At 40.1% G+C, this 19161-nt stretch overlaps 2 protein-coding genes across 2 annotated transcripts; one reads left to right on the top strand and one right to left on the bottom strand.

Annotated features, from left to right (window-relative positions):
• The first annotated feature begins 3400 nt into the window (after nucleotides 1–3400).
• Nucleotides 3401–17832, top strand: LOC146470543 (V-type proton ATPase subunit B). Its single transcript, XM_085122644.1, has 16 exons — nucleotides 3401–3499; nucleotides 3667–3722; nucleotides 4772–4870; nucleotides 5240–5333; nucleotides 6101–6178; nucleotides 7018–7099; nucleotides 7693–7750; nucleotides 11428–11529; nucleotides 12054–12151; nucleotides 13454–13577; nucleotides 13997–14077; nucleotides 14196–14265; nucleotides 14436–14518; nucleotides 15188–15292; nucleotides 15878–16007; nucleotides 16562–17832. Exons 1-16 carry the CDS (start codon nucleotides 3415–3417, stop codon nucleotides 16705–16707), a joined length of 1491 nt encoding a protein of 496 aa, XP_084978770.1. The 5' UTR covers nucleotides 3401–3414; the 3' UTR covers nucleotides 16708–17832.
• LOC146470544 (uncharacterized) lies at nucleotides 9350–11020 on the bottom strand. Its single transcript, XM_085121907.1, has one exon. The coding sequence runs from the start codon at nucleotides 11012–11014 to the stop codon at nucleotides 9350–9352; it is 1665 nt and encodes a 554-aa protein (XP_084978033.1). The 5' UTR covers nucleotides 11015–11020.
• Nucleotides 17833–19161: the final 1329 nt, after the last annotated feature.

Raw genomic sequence — 19161 nt, 5'->3', positions numbered from 1 at the left:
CGGTAAAAAGTGGAATAACTACGCTTACATAATTTTATTGAGGCGAAGAAGAGAGTCACTCACAGCACATTTAAAAAGAAAAAGCTGACTTTGATGACTTTGGATGGAATTATAAACCTCACTAAATTGGCGCATGAAATTAATCATTTTTTTTAATTTTATTGAAACACCTCTAGCAGTTTTAGGGTACTTTTTTGTTCGCTATATTGAACCATCGCTAGATCTGTATTAATTTTGAAAACCGTTATCTTGTGACTCAGAGGCCATTAAGAGATTTTCCTGCGATAATTAGAAACAAGGAGATATTTATCGAGGGCAGTTAATATCAGATATCGATGGGATTATTTCTACGTGGAATTGTGTAGCCGGGGCAGTCTTAAAATAAACGGTATTTGGTCTTATCTGACGTTTTTTAGAGTACGAATCAGAGTAATGTTATTTCGTTTTATAATAATTTTGTTTTACTTTGTTTTTCGAATTCTGCCGGAAAACTGTGCTTGGGGATCATCAGTAAATATAACTGATCATGAACTCTCGCTCATTTAACACGACAGATTTACGTTTAATGCATGTAGTATTTTTATTAATTTCAACTCGCGTTTTTCAAAATGTCGTGAACTTGAAGCCAAAAAATTTGGTTCATGTTAAGTAGACAGCTCGCAAGATGCATGATGGGCCATCTATTTTTCAATTTTACGTCCACTAGACTGAAGGGAACAGCACCGTTTGTGTGATTTTTAAAAGCATGTAACAGTGAAAACAATATTTTAAATTTTTTAAAGAGAGGCCTACGCAACTGTTTAGTTTATTTAAAATTTTGTCACAAACTTCATTCCAAAAGGAGGTCGAGAAAGAACAATCAAAGAAAATATGAGATATCGTCTCTATAGTGTGATGACAGAAGGAGCAGTTGGGGTTAGAAGCATAGCCTATCTTACAAAGTAATTCATTTGTGTATAGAATTGAATTTAATACTTTATATTGAAAGGAACGTAGATAAGGTTCATTTGCGGCTCTCAGTGGCATCACAAATGCCTCCGAAAGTTGCTTATCCTCTAGATCGAATTCCACTCTCAACTTAGCCCATTTAAATTAAAAACTTTAAAATATTGTGAGATTATTTTAGGGTTCTTAGAGGAGGAGATGGATCTGCAAAACTATATACTTATTTTAGGAAAAACGTATCTGTGGACTTGCCGGTGTAAAGAAACGAAACCATCTTTTAGCCACTTTAAGAGAATTTTATTAAATAAATATCAAACTGAAAGGCACATTTCTCTTAAATCGAATAAGACCAATTCGTTTAGGAAAAAATGGAGAATGTTTGAGGAAACGATTCTTTAAAGATCAAGTCCACAGTTATGTTAAATTACGTACTATATGTAAACTGTAACTGTGTAACTGTGGAAATAACAGGAAAAATGAAATGTAAGAAGTTGCCTGGCACTAATTTCGGTGTTGTAAAACTATTATTAACTATTGTTAGTTGTTGTTACTATTAACTATTGTATATTTGTATTGTATGTATGGCAATGTAATGGATTGTATTGTCAATAAATAAATTAAAAAAAAAAAAAAAAAAAAAAAAAAAAAAAATGTAACAGTGAAAACTGAAAACTCCGGCTTCACAAGCATATTTTGTGGTCAAAAAGGCTAGAACGGACGTTGTCGAAAATTTCTGAAAAGGTCGTCAATTAAGTTTTCGCATCTTTGAAATAAACTATGGTTTCTTAAACACTAGTACTAGCTAAAACAGTGGAGTGTACAAGGATCCGCAATGTATGACAAAATTTCCGGCCACACACAAAATTCAGTTTTTACCAAAAAAGTATCTCAGTTTTATCTTCAAACCAGTTATTTCATTCCATTTAAGTTAGTTCCCATTACAATTTCTTTGCAATATCAGAAATAAAAGACTGCGAAAAATAAGTTTTCCCCTCTACTTCTTGTGTTTGCCTGAAAACGTATTTTGACTGAAGATTCCTAATCTCGCTCAATAAAACGTTTCAAGACGAACAACAAATTAAAACGGTAATTTTTTTACGGGATTCATTCCACCCTCTCGTGCTCCGTGTTTCAAATCGCAAAAAATAAATCCATAGTAGACAACAGTACATGACGCGGTTTACCAATTTTTTTGTGATGTATTCCCTGTTAATCCACGTTTTCCATTTTCCTTAGGATCCTTCTTTTACTTTTATTTCTGTAGTATATTGCAGAACTGTCCGGAGAAGAAGAAGCATTCTAATTGGTCCCTGAACGGTTGGAATTTTGCTGTTTATCGATCGCTAAGATGGAACGCTTACGAACTGGTGTCTTCACTTTTTACAAAAGGAATGTTCGAAACAAAATTGTTCTGTCAGTGAATCTATGAAATGCCATAATTGAACAAGTTTTAAAGTTATGGAAAATCATCGTAGGTATGTACTCAGCCTAAAGCACACCACACCGCTATCGCAGAGGTCATGTGTTGGGATCTCGTTCGAGCCTGAATTTTTCTCATTCTATCTTTTTGGCCATGGAACTGTTCAAGTTGTGTACATAACTAGGATGATTAAAAACTGTTTTGAGTTAAGCAGCAGCCTTGTCGCTTGACGTCGATCAAATGTTTGGTGAAACTCTCGCGAAAGCTGCATGAAAACTGGTTATGTTTTTTGCTAACTTTCGTAAAAGAGTCCCAAAAATAAACTGTTTATTGAATGCAGCTTCGTCGGTCCGTGTCACAATTTTCTAACACGTTTTCGCTTCGGTGCCTGCCGAAACTGAAAACAATTGAGAACTTTGATAAAAACAGATGCTTGACGCGGAACGGTTCAAGAGTACAGGGCCCGGTTGTTCAAAGTAGGATTCATCCTCGGAGACTGACTCAGGTGCAGATAGTGGTGACAAGGCAAAAGCCGAAACGGACGAGAATTTTTCAAAGCCGCATTCGGCGAAAGACTAAGAAAAGTACGGAGGAAAATTTTTCTCCCAGTTTTCTTTGTCAAATGTTTCTGTCCGTTTTCCTTGTTCCCACTATCTGCTCCTAGCGTTAGTGTGAACTTTGTTCCCAGTTTAATTAATAATCAACAACTGACTTTTGCTTTTCAGTTTTGAATTTTCTTTACCTTTCAGCATGGATCATAAAATGATCCATGCTTTCACCTTGAAATTAGCTTTCAAAAACTTTTCACCAGGGGAGATAAAAACCTCGGTTAAATTTTAATCGCGGGTCAAAATGAAATAAAACTATGGCGCCGCTTTTCGACTGAAAGATTTCTCTTTTTGATTTTGTAGATCGAAAAAGAAAATGTAAATTTAATTTAAAAATTTTTAGGCGAAAAGGCATTATTCCTTACCCTCCCCTCCCTGAGAGGGTTCATGCAATACCCCGTCATGTGATGTGACGTAATGCAACCCAGTAAATATTCCAAGATGGCGCCGACACCGGGTGAAGACGGAGTTGCTAAAGAACACGCCGCTGCTGTTACAAGAAACTATATTTCGCAGCCACGATTAAGTGAGTTATTCTACACGCCTTCAGGCATGAAACCACCGAATTACATTGCCTTTTGCTTTATTACTCGTCTCTAAAACTGTGCAGTTTTCTCGTCCACCAACACCTCTCGCTAGGTCCTTAGTGGAGGTCACATGTCTGATCGTCTGGTTGATGATTCTTTTTTTCAGCCTACAAAACAGTTTCTGGTGTAAACGGACCTTTAGTTATCTTAGATGATGTGAAGGTATGATTCAGCTTTGGGAAAATGAAAGTTTTTCACAAGTAAAGTCATTAATAAAACACGATCTTACATGCATAGACACACTTGCTCTGAAGTGTTTTGACCATGTTGATCGATTGACCAAAGTGATTGACCATTATTGCTTTAGAAAAACAAGGCTGGTATAACGATTTTTATAATAACTTTCTATGTTTTGTACTTGCTTAATCGTATCGATGTAGTATTGAAAATTTCCAAGATGTTGGTGACATCGCAGTATAGCTTATAATGTTATTAAAGCTTATGTTCACTCAGGACATTTAAATTTGAGTTGATCTTCGGGTACAAGTTGAACATGTGGTAACGTGCATGCATTGTACTGAAAAAAATTCAACAACCAAAGCTTTGCCAATTCTTTCCATGTAAAATTTAATCACTAAGTTGGAATCTTAAATCCAGAGTAGTATATTACTGCAGCTGTAGATTTTACTTGAGTTGGTTAATTATTTACGTGTGTGTTGTAGCACTCTTTAAAATGATTTGTTGCAGGAAATATACATATGCCTCCCATGGAAAGTTTTCCAGTTTGAGTCTTCCACCCCTATGGAAATTCTAATTTAGTATCAAGCTTCAGAATTTAGCATCAAATACTTTTGGTTTTGAGATCCCTCCCCTGTTAGAATTTCTATGAAGTAAGTTCTTTACAGTGGAGGGCTTATGAATGTTTTCTGGACTCACACAAAAGCAATTAAGTTTCTGATAATTTCCTAACTGCATTATTTTGACCCTTATCAAACTGTACTAGCTGTGCAAGCAATTTGTAGTTATGAAATGTTGGCGATGTGCTTTTCCTGTTTTGCCTTGTAGCTCAGTCAGTTGAGCAAGGGTGATTAAATCCAGAGGTTGTAGTTTGATTCCTGCAGAAGTCAAAGATTTTCTCCTCTGCCTTGTGCTGTCTCCCATTTCCTTACTAGGACTAGTGCTCAATGGGAATTTCATGGGTTCACTACTTACATTGTAGTGTTAATGCTCTTATCCATCATTTGTTCAATTGTTTGTTTTTGTCATTTTAGTTTCCAAAGTTTGCTGAGATTGTAACATTGACACTGCAAGATGGTTCACAAAGAAGTGGTCAGGTCTTGGAAGTCAGTGGATCCAAAGCTGTTGTACAGGTACAGCACATCCAATAGAATTTGTTTTCTTCAATGCAAAATTCTTTTGGGAGACTGAGCATCAGCTTTTGGTATTAGGGCACCTTGCATTTTTGGGTTTCTTGCAATATCATCATAGTGGGTTTGGAGGGGGACAGTACGCTGTACATAACATAGTACATGTAGATGAATATTCCCAGTTGAAGAACTGTGTGAACCATAGTGTTTGTACAAAGTAGTGCAGTTTTATCAATCATGTAAACGTCACAGGTTTAACTCTCACGATAACCTGATAAACAAAGACACACTTTCCTTGCATTCTGCACGTATCTGAGAAAACATAACTGGTTGAGTTTGCTTTGAACATATTTACTTTAAAATCCTGAACAGGTTTTTGAGGGAACCTCAGGTATTGATGCTAAGCACACCACTTGTGAATTCACTGGCGACATCTTGAGGACTCCTGTATCATCAGACATGTTAGGTAAGGTTCAATCATGATCATAACTTGGACAAATGACTTACAGACTGTAAGAGAATTATTACGTATGTTTATCTTGGTTGCAAGTAAACTGCATTCAATTTGTCATGTCTGAGTTTGATACATCTGTTTGTCACTCATTAAAAAAGTTTTGGTGACTAACCTACAGAAGTAAAATGCATGACACTCTATCCACCTCATCCATTTAAATGACCACATGTTGTACTGTGTTGTATTAGTATTTTAAATCATGAAGAGCTAACTTTTCCACTTGCTTCCCGGTTCTTTTTCGGCAAGGGTGGAGGAAGATATTATTCCGATATACTTACAAAACCCCAAAACTATTTTATATACCCGGTATTCTTCAGTGGAGGTTCTAGTATTATTGAATACATGTTGGATGGATTCTCAATGAAAATCACCACCAATTGAAAAAAAAATGGATTGGGAAAAAAATTAATGCATGACGGGACTTGTGAGGAATTTGCTGCTGACCACTAAAATCCATACAAAACTCAATGCAATTAAAATTCAAAAGTTTAATAACCATACCATCAGTTCAAAAAAACATACATCAGTTCAGTGACAGTAGACCTCAATTGTAAGAATAACTATAAGTGAAGTGTTTTTTATTTCATTGGGACAGGCAGGAGGAGAGGGGAGGGGAGAGGGTTTGTGGGGATGTGGTCCATGTACAATGTAACGTGTGCGTGTTATTCCAATTAGCATTATTAATGCACATTCATCTATCAATCAATATTATTGCATAGGACGTGTATTCAATGGATCTGGAAAGGCGATTGATAAAGGTCCTGCAGTAATGGCAGAAGATTTTTTGGACATTCAAGGTTAGTGTCAGACCAGAAAAAGCTGTTAAGTACAGAATGTACATGTACCTTCATAAGTGGACATCTTGAATACTACACAACTGTCTGCTTAAGAGAGATGGCTTCTTGCAACAGTTAGTGCTTGTGTGTGGCTGGCAATACTTGTCAAAAACTAGGGAGGTAGCTGAGAATTGAGTTGATTTTTGCTACTTTCAGTTGGTGCTTTGTGCTTACTTTGCTTTTTTTACAGCTGTATATACAAGTTTGCCTCATTGCTATAGAGGCAGGAGTTGACGTTCAGGCAAGGAAACTGACTGTAGAGTGGAATTTATCAAATTTGAATACATGTACACTAGTAGCACTGGTGGAATACTCTAGATTGATGTATAGTAAGCATTATGAGTTTTGCCGGCCATTACTGTTATTGTGATATAGTAAGATATCTTGTTAAGGACGGTGCCTGCTATTGTTACTGCGCATACGTTCTGCACATCTCGAGATACTCGGGTTTCGTATGGGTGATGCCTACTAATACAGGGATAATTTTGCGCGGTTTAAAACTATACAGAGAAAGAAGAACTTACCAAATGCTTTTGGTATCTCAAAAGAAAATTGGGGGTAACCATGCATTTTTCAGAGATAATTAAGCTTCAATTTAGGAAAAAATCCCATATATTGCTTTGTATTTTGGCGTTTTTTAGAGATATTACCGCTTAATTACCTCTGAAAAATGCGTGGTTATCCCCAATTTTCTTTTTGGATTCCAATAGGCCTTGCTAAGATCTGCTTTTCCCTCATGGCGTAAGAATATTTCGGTATTAGTAGGCACCGTCCTTAATTGCTTGCTTTAATTTTACTAGGTCAGCCAATCAACCCGTGGTCTAGAATTTATCCTGAGGAAATGATTCAAACTGGGATCTCTGCAATTGACACCATGAACAGGTTGGAACAAAAACTTGTAGCTTGCTGTTCTGTTGAATTGTCAAATGTTGCATGGTCATTTACTTATGGTATACCTGTCCTATGGCTACCGGTATCTGAGAATTGAACAAGCTTAAAATTAGCCAGAAAATAAATTTTTGTGCTGCTTTAGTGTCACTGTGGAGATGTTTTGGCTATATTGCAGTGTTGGCGTGTAATGATAATGAATAATTGTAATAATAATGAATAATTAAATTTGTCTCCAAGGAGGTCAACTCATTCAGTAGGCCTCTAGTCATGTGGTTTTCTCCTTGCTTAAAGATGCAGATTGAAACAGTGATAGTGAAAAAGTTTTCCCTCTTTGTCCCCTTTATTCCTAATTTTCAGTTGCCATTGAAAAATAATTTGTGGCTCATTTAGAATGTAAGTTAGAAAAAAGTATTTTTTGAGGCATAATGTCTGCGACTTTTTACAGACTTCTCACCAAAGGTCACCTTTACTGTACATTTACATGTGTACACCTTTTCTAAAGAATCCTCTTTTGTTGAGAATGATGTAAAGAAGGTACAACAAGTAAACAGAGGGATATAAAAACATTATTTCTTTCCTTTCAGCATTGCTCGTGGCCAAAAGATCCCGATCTTTTCAGCAGCTGGTCTTCCCCATAATGATGTAAGTTTGGTTGACAATTTGTTTGATAGCTGAGATCCGCTGGGAGCCATGTCAAGCCAACCACCGCAAGCCTGACCTTTATCCACACAATAACAATAACAGCTTCACAAAATATACAAGTATACATGGAAGGTCAAAGCATGAACTCGCTAAAAATCAAACAAAATCTTAACTCGTTTAGGAGTGAATTGAACAACTGAAAAGCTCTAGGGTGGGTGGGTGGGAAGGTCAGCAATGGCAGTCCACAAAAAACAACTGCCCACCCTGTCACATGACCTAAACCCATCCCCAGGCCCCCAGCGGTGTGTGAGAAAAACATTTTCCACTTTTTTCGTTTCACTCAGCCAGTGGAAAATCACCCTTCTCAGACACCGCTAGAAGCCATGTCAAGCCGACCACCGCAACAGCATAAAGCATAGAGTGAAAAACCTAACGAAATACTACTCGAAAACAGAAAACGAAAATCCGCAGGGCTACAGAACGGAACTTAATGTCCAAAGTCAAACAGTCTCATAAGGACACTAGACAATGGAAAAATCAGTTCATAAGGACAAAACAGGTTCTGAGCAGCACGAGCTCAGCCGTATAATTCATGAGGTTTGGTCTTGAATTGTCCTGGTAACCAGAAGCAGGGAATCCAAAGACTCCGCAATATAGTTATTCCGTGCCTTGTCACTGCGCCAACCGCCCTGCCGCTGGAACAGACGCTCGGGGACGCCCAAAGCTGCTGCAGCTGTAGCGCCTCCAGCTCGCAGACTATGAATTCCGTACAAGGCAGGATCTAGCCCCTCCTTCCGCAGCTCGGCCTTAATCAACTCAGCTGCCCGACTATATGACATAGGATCTCTCCTAAGCTTCACGCCCTTCTTCGTCGACGACACCCGCCTGAATAGCCGCGACTTCCTGTCATGATTGCCTTCCTTCAGAAACTTCTCAACCACTGCAACCGGGCAAGGTGATGAATCACTGCGAGCTATGAAAACCCATGGGCCTTGGCGAAACTGATCATTCTTCCTCTGTGTGAGAAATATGGCAAGATGAGAATCCTCAAACTGAAGATTGTCCACAGTCAATCGGCTCAGATCGTCCCAGCGAAGGAAGCCAAAGAAACCCAAAGCGAACAAAGCAGCCACCTGGATATCAGACAAAGGACCCTGCTCGAGGCGAAGGATAGCACTCTTAACATGGCTGGCTTCCAAAGGTCTCCTGCCACTTGGGGGCCTAGCAAGGATCCTTCGTGCGGCCTCCGCCACCTGCTGCACGAGAGGATGGTCACTCAGCTGCTGATAGCCGCTCTTCTTGTGGACCCAGCTGGCTCCATAGATAGCAGAGTTAACACAGGAAACTGATTGGTCCTGCTGAATAAGGTGTACCAAATACAAGGAAAACACTGTAGGATCTGCTGGTAGGGGAGTGGCCTCACACTGGACAGCCCATGTTCGCCACGCTTCATAAGCACGGACATAAGTGCTCACTGTCTTAGGTGCTCTGTCCTGGATCAGGATCGCTGGTAGAGACTTCGCGAGATACTTCAGCCTAGGGTGAGTCATAGTTTCCCCACGTTACCAGTCAGATAAGTAAGCACCCTCTCGGGCAGGGCTAGAAACTGAAAAAGAAATGGCACAACCTGTAAACCGCCACAGCCTCCATGTGCAGCTCCTTGTTACGGCTTCCCACTGATAAAGCAATTTCTGCATTCTTGTTATCGGTGCGATGGAGCACGTCTTTACCCCTGACTTCATCTGCAAAAGATTCCAGCACATGCCTGATGGCAGCCACCTCTCTAAACGTAGAACTTTTTCTACTTTCTTCACCGGACCAGCTGCCCCTGGCTACCTTATCACTCAGCTGCACTGCGAAACCACCCCAGCCTTGCCCACTTGCATCAGAGTAAGTTATAACCTCCACTTTTGGACTAGGGGACCATATTGGGTAACCACCAGTGTCAAAATGTACCCTCCAAAACTGGACCTCAGCTTGACTCTCCTGAGATATCAAGAAAGGCCTATCCCAGTAAGCTGTTAGACATATGTCCCTGTAGAGTGCCCTAGTCCAGAGACGCACTACAGGGCCCAATGCAAGACCCATCGAAACCAGTGAACCAGTGATGCGTGACAAGTGACGTGCTGAAACCACAAATTTCTTAGCTATAGTATCATTCAACAGTTGTTTCAAAGCATCAACTCTCCTTGGCGGAACCTGGAAAGTTCCAGATCGCAAATCCATTATAAAGCCCAGGAGTTCACCACATTGTACTGGGTCCCACTGACTCTTCTCTTCGATGGCAACAAAGCCACTCAACAAAACGTCCCTCCTTACTTCAGCTGACAACCTGACTGCCTCACCTCGGTCCCGGTCTGCACCCGCTCCATCATCGAGATATGTAAACAATCTGAAACCTTTGCCCCTCCAGTGTTTCACGAGTGCCCTCTGAATCTTGGTGAAGAGGTAAGGACCAGTTGATAAGCCAAACGGAAGGACCGTGAATTTAAAAAACCTTAGCTGCCCCTTGTAGAATAAGGAAAACCCGAGGTATTTGCAATGCGGAGGAAACATTTCGATGTGATGATAGCCACTCTTATAATCAAATTTAAAAAACCAATCATCTTTATGAAATAAGTCTGCTGCTGTGCGAATGTCATCGTACTTAAATTTGCATGACCTCAGGTACTGGTTAACATAACGCAAGTCCATGATTAGGCAGCATTTTTGTGCAGAGTTCCTCACGACACCCAGTGGGTTACAGAATGCCAAGTCCTCACTTTTTACCTCCACTACAGCGCCAGACAGCAGTAACTTTGAAATCTCAGTGCAAATAAAAACATTATCTTCAACAGCACTAGGATGGTTCCTGAAAAAGGCCTCCTGAGGAAGGGAAATAAACAGTAAGCTATAGCCTTCTTGAAGGACACGCAGGACCCACCTACTAGCCCCAATGTTCTGCCAAAATGAAATATTCTCCCTCAATCTGCCTTTCACGACCATGGGACAAGCAAAATCAACATTCTCCAACTCAAGATATCCATTATGTACACTCTCTTCTAGTGGGAAGTTCACGGCATCACTGTTGACTTCCAGATGATTGCCCATTGTTCTGGCCCCATCCAGGACCTCCGCTTGCGACTGATGCGCGGCAATCCCGGGCGCAATGGCCGTTTCGACCGCAGCGAAAACACAATTGCTTGGGGTCACGTGCCATATTGGACGACATTCCCGCCGTTCAGAAGTTGTGGCTTTTTTCAACCACCACACGTTTCGGCCCATCAGTTCCTTGTTGTGGGGGCGACTTCTTCGGTTTCCACTTCGCTGCAGCTGCCTTTCGTTTCTCCTCCCTGACTTGATCGACTATGACCTCACTGACTAGGGCTTTTGTTGTATGACTCGAGGCGACTAACCGCCCGAGAATTCCTTTTTGAACGTCTCGTGTCCTTTGACATGTTTCACGAACGATTCGTGACTAAGAAACGCACATATTTTCGCTCACTTTCGCAAAAAAGGTCAGCAATGGCGGTCAACAAAAAACAACTGCCCGCCCTTACATGTCACATGACCTAAACCCATCCCCAGGCCCCCAGCGGTGTGTGAGAAAAACATTTTTCACTTTTTTCGTTTCACTCAGCCAGTGGAAAATCACCCTTATCGATTTATGGCGGTACAATTTTTTGGTTCTCTTTCAGATTGCAGCCCAGATCTGTCGGCAAGCAGGTTTGGTGAAGTTTAAGAAGGGTGTCATGGATGACCACAGCGACAACTTTGCCATTGTTTTTGCTGCTATGGGTGTAAGTACACAAGTTGTGCAAGTATTTACACAGGGACTGACTGAGTAACAGTTGGATCATGTTATTGTTTGTAGTTGTGGGTCTTAGTTTTTGTGACTTCTGTGGTGTAGAGAGGAGTGCCATTTGGTCAATTTTTTTTATTTTCAGTGAAATTTCAAAAAATTAAACCTTGCAGCATTTACTTCTGTCGATGCTAAAGACAGTATACACATTGTGTCATTGCCCCCATGTTGATGTACAATGTACATGTATAACCATTGACAAGATGGACAAATCACGTGGCCACCATTGTCATTCTAAGATTGCTTGCATACTCTCCACAAAATTGAATAATGCAAATTAGAATATTATTTTGTAAAAGGATAAGGTGCCTGTAGTTCTATTGATGTTACAATTGAAAAATAATGTACATGTATACATGTAGGTTAAGTGGTTGCAAAACCCACAAGTTCCCTTTAGTGAACTGTTTTTTCATGATACAGCTGTACTTATTTTGTAATTTCATTTACTGTTCTTTTGGACAGGTGAACATGGAAACTGCACGTTTCTTTAAGCAGGACTTTGAAGAAAATGGTTCCATGGAAAACGTGTGCTTGTTTTTGAATCTTGCCAATGATCCCACGTAAGAAAATGCATTAATCGTTTCAGCGTTTCTTCTTGTAAAAGAACAGCTTGCAATAATAATGTTATGTCTGATGCATTGTTTAACACTTGAACTTGAAGTCATTTTGCTTTCCCTTAATTCACATGGGCCATGTCACCTACAGTGTAGAGTTATTCCTGCCTTTAAATTGCAACACGATGGGAAATGTTTTCTTTAATGTAATTATGTTGAACTATATAAAGCCTCAAAACAGGTTGACATGATGGAATCAAGCATGATCTAATGTCATGTAAACCATTTTCTTGTTTTGTCACTGTCAACATTTTGAAGTCTGACTGGTCATCATGCCACTGTTTTGGTGCTCAAGTAAATCGTTTGTTACTGAAGCTTGAATGAAACTGTGTTTACTTTTGGCTAAGATATAACTTTTTTAGCTCTTGAATACATGCACATTTCACTCATTGGAAAACATGTCTGTAAAGCAAACTTGTTTTAAGTCTGCAGTTTCATGTGCAAACGTTTTGCTACTTTTTATTCAAATTCAAATGTTTCATGACAAAATTTTCCTGTTTGTTACCAAATTGTCATGTTTTTTTTTTTTTGGCTGCCTGGTCATGGTTAGATGCAAGCCATGGTATTTAAGGGAACGATTTCAAAATATTTGCAGTTTGAAAGAACCTTAATCACCCCAGAAAATGGTTGAAAAGCTCTTGATAGCAGGAAACAAGTTACATTGTATAATTTTACAGTACAACGCTCCTTACTGTGGGCACCCAACAAACATTTTTTACAAGTTAACCAATCAGGATACGCCAATTTGATTAACGGTCACACCTCCTTGCAAAGTCCAACAGGCAAGTGACGCAACAACGCATTATTGAAAACATGTAGTTTTGTATTTTATGGCTAACTTGTAAAAAGAGGTTTGTTTGGTGGCCACGGTAAAACGCATTGCGTTGTAAAGAAAAATGCAACTCTTATAAATTTTGAAAACATGTTTCATTACAACAGCCATCATGACTGGAATAAATACATGCATATAACACTTATTAAATTTTTTAACTTATTTTGGAACTGACAATGGCTGTTGTAATGGCCGAAACACATTTTCAAAATTAAAGAAAGTGTGGTGTTTTTCATTTATTGTAATAATCCTCTTCCATCCTCACATCCTAAACACTATGGTATGGGCTCTTGTCTCACTGAATACTGTTTTGTGGAGTAAAACAATTGTAAGATTGTAGAATTTAACTATCTTTTATGTAAAGGTTTCCAAAACTTGTATTCAACTGCTGACATTGTCCCATTTTGTTTCCACAGTATTGAGCGGATCATTACACCACGCCTGGCACTGACCACAGCAGAATTCCTTGCATATCAGTGTGAAAACCATGTATTGGTTATTCTTACTGACATGAGCTCATATGCTGAAGCCTTGCGAGAGGTAAATTCATATTTTTCAAATTTCAGTTGTTGTCCTTTTTTGTAAGATCCTATGTGCAAGCACAACTGTAAAAATTATGCAAATTGTACCATAGAGGTTTTTCAGTCAGTGAAAGTTACAAGAAAAAAAGAGACTGCTAGCACTGGCAGTCGAAGTTAAGCTAAAACTTTGAGGAGACTTGAGTGGCAGTGTAGAAATAAATAGGAAATTTAATGGTTAACCTCAAAATCTGTAGGTAGCCTAAGGTTCTACATCATCTTGCCTTACCTTCTTTCCTTTCCTTTGTAATAAAATTTCCTTATTCCTCCTATTTTGTACTTGTATTACAGGCTAATTACTAAAACTTACAGCTACTGGGTCAGATACATTCCTTGACTGTTCAAGTGGCATTTATCAATCACTATAATTACATTTCATAGGTATCTGCGGCTCGTGAAGAGGTTCCTGGTCGTCGTGGTTTTCCAGGATACATGTACACTGACTTGGCCACAATTTATGAGGTAAAGTAGCATTTGGTCGACAGGCTGTTGGCAGTTGGTTTTGTAACTAACAAAACTATCACACATGTTCAATAACACGTGGATCTTCGGTTGATTGATAATGTGTTTGTTTTGATAGCGAGCTGGACGAGTTGAAGGACGAAATGGCTCCATCACTCAAATTCCTATCTTAACCATGCCTAATGATGGTAAGCTGCTTTGAATACAACATTATTGGGTACATTCTGTAAGACCTTGCTTGATTTCATATTGCGATGTCTATTGTATTACAAGTGAAAACTGCAGTACTTGTATCAGGTTTTCAAATGTTGGTTTGGCAGTATGTTTCAACCATGTTTGTCTTTATTGTTTTGTACAGACATTACCCATCCTATCCCAGATTTGACTGGTTACATCACAGAGGGTCAGATATACGTTGATCGACAGCTACACAACAGACAGGTAACTCGCGCTTGAGTATTAACATGCTGTATGAACTTGTTTATATCGCCGGTAAAGTACAAAATGCTTCTTTTGCTGCAGGTGTTTTTGAACGCGGAGTGAGTCGACATGTACGTTTCAGTATGAAGTTTGTGTTCTGGTAGTCTGGAATGGGCGATACACGCGTGTATCATTTCTTGCTGCAATTAAAGTTGCATCAATATAAAACGCATTGGTGTTTTCAATTGCGCGTGCGTTTGTTAAACAAAACCAATTGTATTTCGTACACTTTTTTCGGGGCTCCACACATTTGCCTCTCCTGACTTTTCATACCCGAACTGTTTTGTGTGCCGGCTGAATGTTTGCCAACAAGGATCCAGCTCTTGTTGAATTTGTTGTTGAATTTGAAAGTTAAATGCTAAAAAGCTTCTCAATGTATGAAGCTCATCAGGTTAGCTTGTATTTAAAATCGTTACCACTGGCTAAAAGCAGGCGTTGAAAACATACCTCGCGTTCCTGAAATGTTGTAGGAGTTTAATTCTAACTATTTTCACTGGGTTATTTGACTGATTGTCAGCTGAACACGTTCTGTGTGAAATAGTACGATGAAATTAGTCAAGCGTCTCTGTCGTACCAGAATTTGATTGGACATGTGAGCAATTCCTTGATTAAGTTGTCATTTCTCCTTAGGTCTATCCACCAATCAACGTACTGCCGTCATTGTCCAGGTTGATGAAGTCTGCTATTGGTGAAGGCATGACAAGAAAAGATCACGCTGATGTCTCCAATCAGCTGGTATGTATATGTATTGTGACTGCAGTCAGCTTCTGCTAAAACGGACACCTTGAGGATTGTGATTTGGGTAGACTTGCCAGAGGACGAACGTGAAAACAGAGTTCGGGGAAGTCTGTGATTTCGTCGTTGTTCAATGAAGTTACAACTCTCACCAAACCAAGTATAGATTACAGTGTATGCAGTTCTGCATGTGTGAAGTTTGTCTTGGACCTTGCTATCACCCACTCTTGCAATACTGAGCGTCAAATTTAGACTCTCAGGACAGAAATGAATGTTTGGTTTTATCAAAAGAGTTGATTAGGTAATTTGGCCACCGTAAAGCGATTCAAGTGCTGACGTTTCAAGCGTTAGCGCTTCGTCAGAGCGACTAGATTCGCTTTAGTTGAAGAAGGGCTAACGCTCGAAACGTCAGCACTCGAATATGGCCAAATTACGTTATCAACTCTGTTGATAAAACCAAACATTCGTGTCCACGCCCGACCGGTGCAGCACCACAGTTTCTGTAGAAACTAACCTCCTGATCGATTTCTCAGGACAGGGTTGGTTAAATTCAGATGGGATTAATCACTGTTTGTCATCTTTCAGTACGCTAACTATGCCATTGGCAAGGATGTACAGGCCATGAAGGCTGTTGTTGGAGAGGAGGCTCTCACCTCGGAGGACTTGCTGTATTTAGAGTTCCTGTCGAAGTTTGAGAAGAATTTTATTTCACAAGGTATAAACAAGATATCTATGTTACCTCACTTGTCACTGTAGTTTTGTTTCGTGCACATACTAGAGACCTTGAAAAAGCAATCCCTTGCCTTCCTTCGTCCGCCTCCATGTTTCACGAGGCCGTCCTCGCTTCCTTCTTCCACCGTTCGGTGCAGTTCTTGTAGAGCTTTTCTGGTCTTTCCAGATAACAATGCTCAGGCCATCTCCATCTCAGTTGTTTAAGTATTTTGGCCAGGGGGCCAAAACTGCAAGTTAAGCGCCGTTTCTGCACAACCGCCGCCCAGTTAGCTTAGTTGGAATAGCACTGGACTACGGAGCAGGAGGTCGAACCCAGGCCATGAATAACTGGTTAGATCATACTGGCTGCGCTCAACACCTTGTCTTCTTTCATCGCGCTGATGTTAAAATAGTTTTAACTTAACTGACATGGCGGTGCCTCGTATGGGCACCTACCTTCCTGGGTTCATAACTTTTTCTCTTTCTTTTTCATTTATAGTTATACCCAGTAAAGCTGTGGAAAAAATTATTTTAACGTGTTTCCCTTTTATCTTGCAGGCACATACGAAAACCGTTCAGTATTTGAATCACTGGACATTGGTTGGTCTCTGTTGCGAATTTTCCCCAAGGAAATGTTGAAGCGAATCCCTCAGTCCATTTTAGCAGAGTACTATCCAAGAGATGCACGAGGAGGAGCAGAATAAATTCCTTTTAACACCTGTAAACAATTATACTTTGCGACGCTCAAGCGTGTCCCTTTGTAATTATTTTCGCGTACTTTGGTGCAGATCAACTGTCTAACAGAGCTCTTAGATGGCTTCCTGAGTTGGTTTGCAGAAATGAAGTGCTCACTTGAAAAAGATTGGCAGCCTGGTTCGAGAATGGACGCGCGTTCAACTGTGTTCAAACACCGCCTGGTGTGCAATTTTGTTTCTTGAAAGAAAAGATCTTTCATCCTATTGAGTGGAAAGACTTCGGTGATTGTTTGAGTAATAACTTAAGCAATTGGATAAGATGCGTCTTACACGTGCATGTGCAAATTTTGTACCACAATCATTCACGCTTTACCCAGCGCATGCGCATCGGGTGCTTCCCAACGATCCCATGACTGAACACGCTGCCTCTTTTTCTCGCTCCAGGCGGCCAGTCTTTCCGAAAGTAAGTTGTTTACGAATTCTGATTCGATCTGCACTTTAGCATGCGAATTGATTATAAGCAGCCATAACATTGCGTGTCGCGCTTAGAAAAATATTCTTTAAATTGAGAGGGATGATTTTGATTTGTGGTGGGAGAGCGTAATGCCAAGTTGACAAGCGTATGTACATTGTGGAGAAAGAAAAAAAATATGAAAAAGATAAAAGAAAAGAAATGAGCTTACGGAACGCCAGGAAAAGCCGGAAAGTGGAGTGTTTTTGAGTCGAAACTTTTCTGTCCTTTACTGATGAAATATACCTGGGCGACAGAAGTTGTCTTGTGAAATAAATAATATTAGGAAGTTTGAATTTTTGGATTGAACTAATTAGTTGGAAACGTGTGGTGATAACTCTCCTGGTGGGAATTAATGTGAAATAAATGTAAAGAATACTGTAGTTGTTATTCCAATGCACGTTAACTTCAAGGAACTTATCCAATTGGTTTTGGTCGAAACCTAAGAAAGAAACGGCGTTTTTTTGTATGACGTATCTGACAACCTTTATCAATGTATAAGCCTTTTTGTGCAGAAATAGAATCATTGCTTTTTTCCTCAACGAAGACACTTTCGGTTACGATCACTCATCTGTTGTAAGATATTGCAGATTAATAACTTTGAATAAACTTGGCAAATATGATCTTATAAAGTTCATAAAAAGAAAAAAACAGCAACAGAGGCAAGTGGCGAGGAACAACAGCAAGCAATGTTCTTTGGTGGAGAGAACTTTAGGGCGCGCACAGACGAAGGACGTATACACACAAACACTAATTTTGCAATACGCACTTTCAAATTGCCAGCTTTTCCTCCAACTTGATGCGGGAGTTCCTTGCTAAGGAAGCTGATTGCAGTTCTAACTTGAACCAGATGTTGGAACAGACCAATTATAGCTTGGTTTTGAGTCTAGCCTGCAATGCAGGCGTATTTTTGGAGCGGGAGCGCTGAAAAAATAATCCTTCGTTGCTGTCATCTTGGGCGAGGAAGCGCGAGAGGGCTGGAGCGAGTCAAAAGTGACCCTAAGGGTAAGGACGACTGGCTGAGAAATAAAGGAGGGGGGAGGGCTCCTCAGCCTCCTTCAAATACGCGAACTAAATTTATTATTCAGCGCTCGCCCATGAAAAACGCCTGCACTGCAGGCTATTTGGAGTCGAGCGGCGTAAAATCAAACGCAAAAGCGAAATTATCACTGAACAATTCGCAACTAACCAAACAGCACTCGAAGGAAAAATGGGTGAGCCTGTCATGATTCTGATGAGCGAGACAATGGGGCCAGTTTCTTTTTAACCAATTGCGCTTTGCAATCAATCACGGTGATTGTTAGCCTGCAGAACAAGCGTTCTTTTTGCGTTTTTCGGACGACCGGAGTAAAGCGCAAGTCAGGCGCGACGAGAGGGGCGCAAAAAACTCAAAACAAAACAAAACAAAACAAAACAAAACAAACAAACACACAACGCGTGAGTGTTTTTGCGATCCTCGGCTCCCGTTGCGCTGTTCTCGCTTTTGTGCCGAGATCGGCTAAGTGTGCTAAGTTTTAGCACATGTACTGAGCGTGTTTCGTTCATAACTTAATGTTTTTTTTTTGACGTTTTTGCTAAAAAATTTCATTTGCTTTCTTGATATGGCTAGTTCGAACGCCTTGCACAAGATTTATGAGTTGGAAAATCACGACTTGGTCGAAGTAAAGTCAACTCACATTCTTAATTGCAAGAATGCACTTAGCCCGGAGGGGGTGTGTGTGTAGTTTGTTGCGAGCCAAAGGTTTCACGTGTGGTCTCTTGGTCGGGTAAATTTTAGTACTCCTGCCAAGGTTTGACCGTGAGTTCCAGCGGCACGGCTTGTCCGCGGCAAAAATGACGCCCGATTTGAATTCAAGTTTGTTTCAACGCAGGCCTGTGTCTCAATAATGAACTTATCCGAGATTGAGCTACCCAGAAAGGACCGCAAATTATCCTTCTTGGCATATGATGAT

The sequence above is a fragment of the Pavona decussata genome, unplaced genomic scaffold, assembly GCF_977016875.1.
Source record: "Pavona decussata unplaced genomic scaffold, jaPavDecu1.1 SCAFFOLD_114, whole genome shotgun sequence".
NCBI classification, from domain to species: domain Eukaryota; kingdom Metazoa; phylum Cnidaria; class Anthozoa; order Scleractinia; family Agariciidae; genus Pavona; species Pavona decussata.
The sequence above is the reverse complement of the archived record's forward strand: the minus strand, read 5'-3'. Positions and strand labels throughout refer to the sequence as shown.

Coding starts and splice junctions, on each gene's coding strand:
- LOC146470543 (XM_085122644.1), top strand. CDS start 3,415: ATGGCGCCGACACCGGGTGAAGACGGAGTTGCTAAAGAACACGCCGCT. Junction 11,530..12,053: donor TTGTTTTTGCTGCTATGGGT/GTAAGTACACAA, acceptor TCTTTTGGACAG/GTGAACATGGAAACTGCACG. Junction 14,519..15,187: donor GACAGCTACACAACAGACAG/GTAACTCGCGCT, acceptor ATTTCTCCTTAG/GTCTATCCACCAATCAACGT.
- LOC146470544 (XM_085121907.1), bottom strand. CDS start 11,014: ATGGGCCGAAACGTGTGGTGGTTGAAAAAAGCCACAACTTCTGAACGG.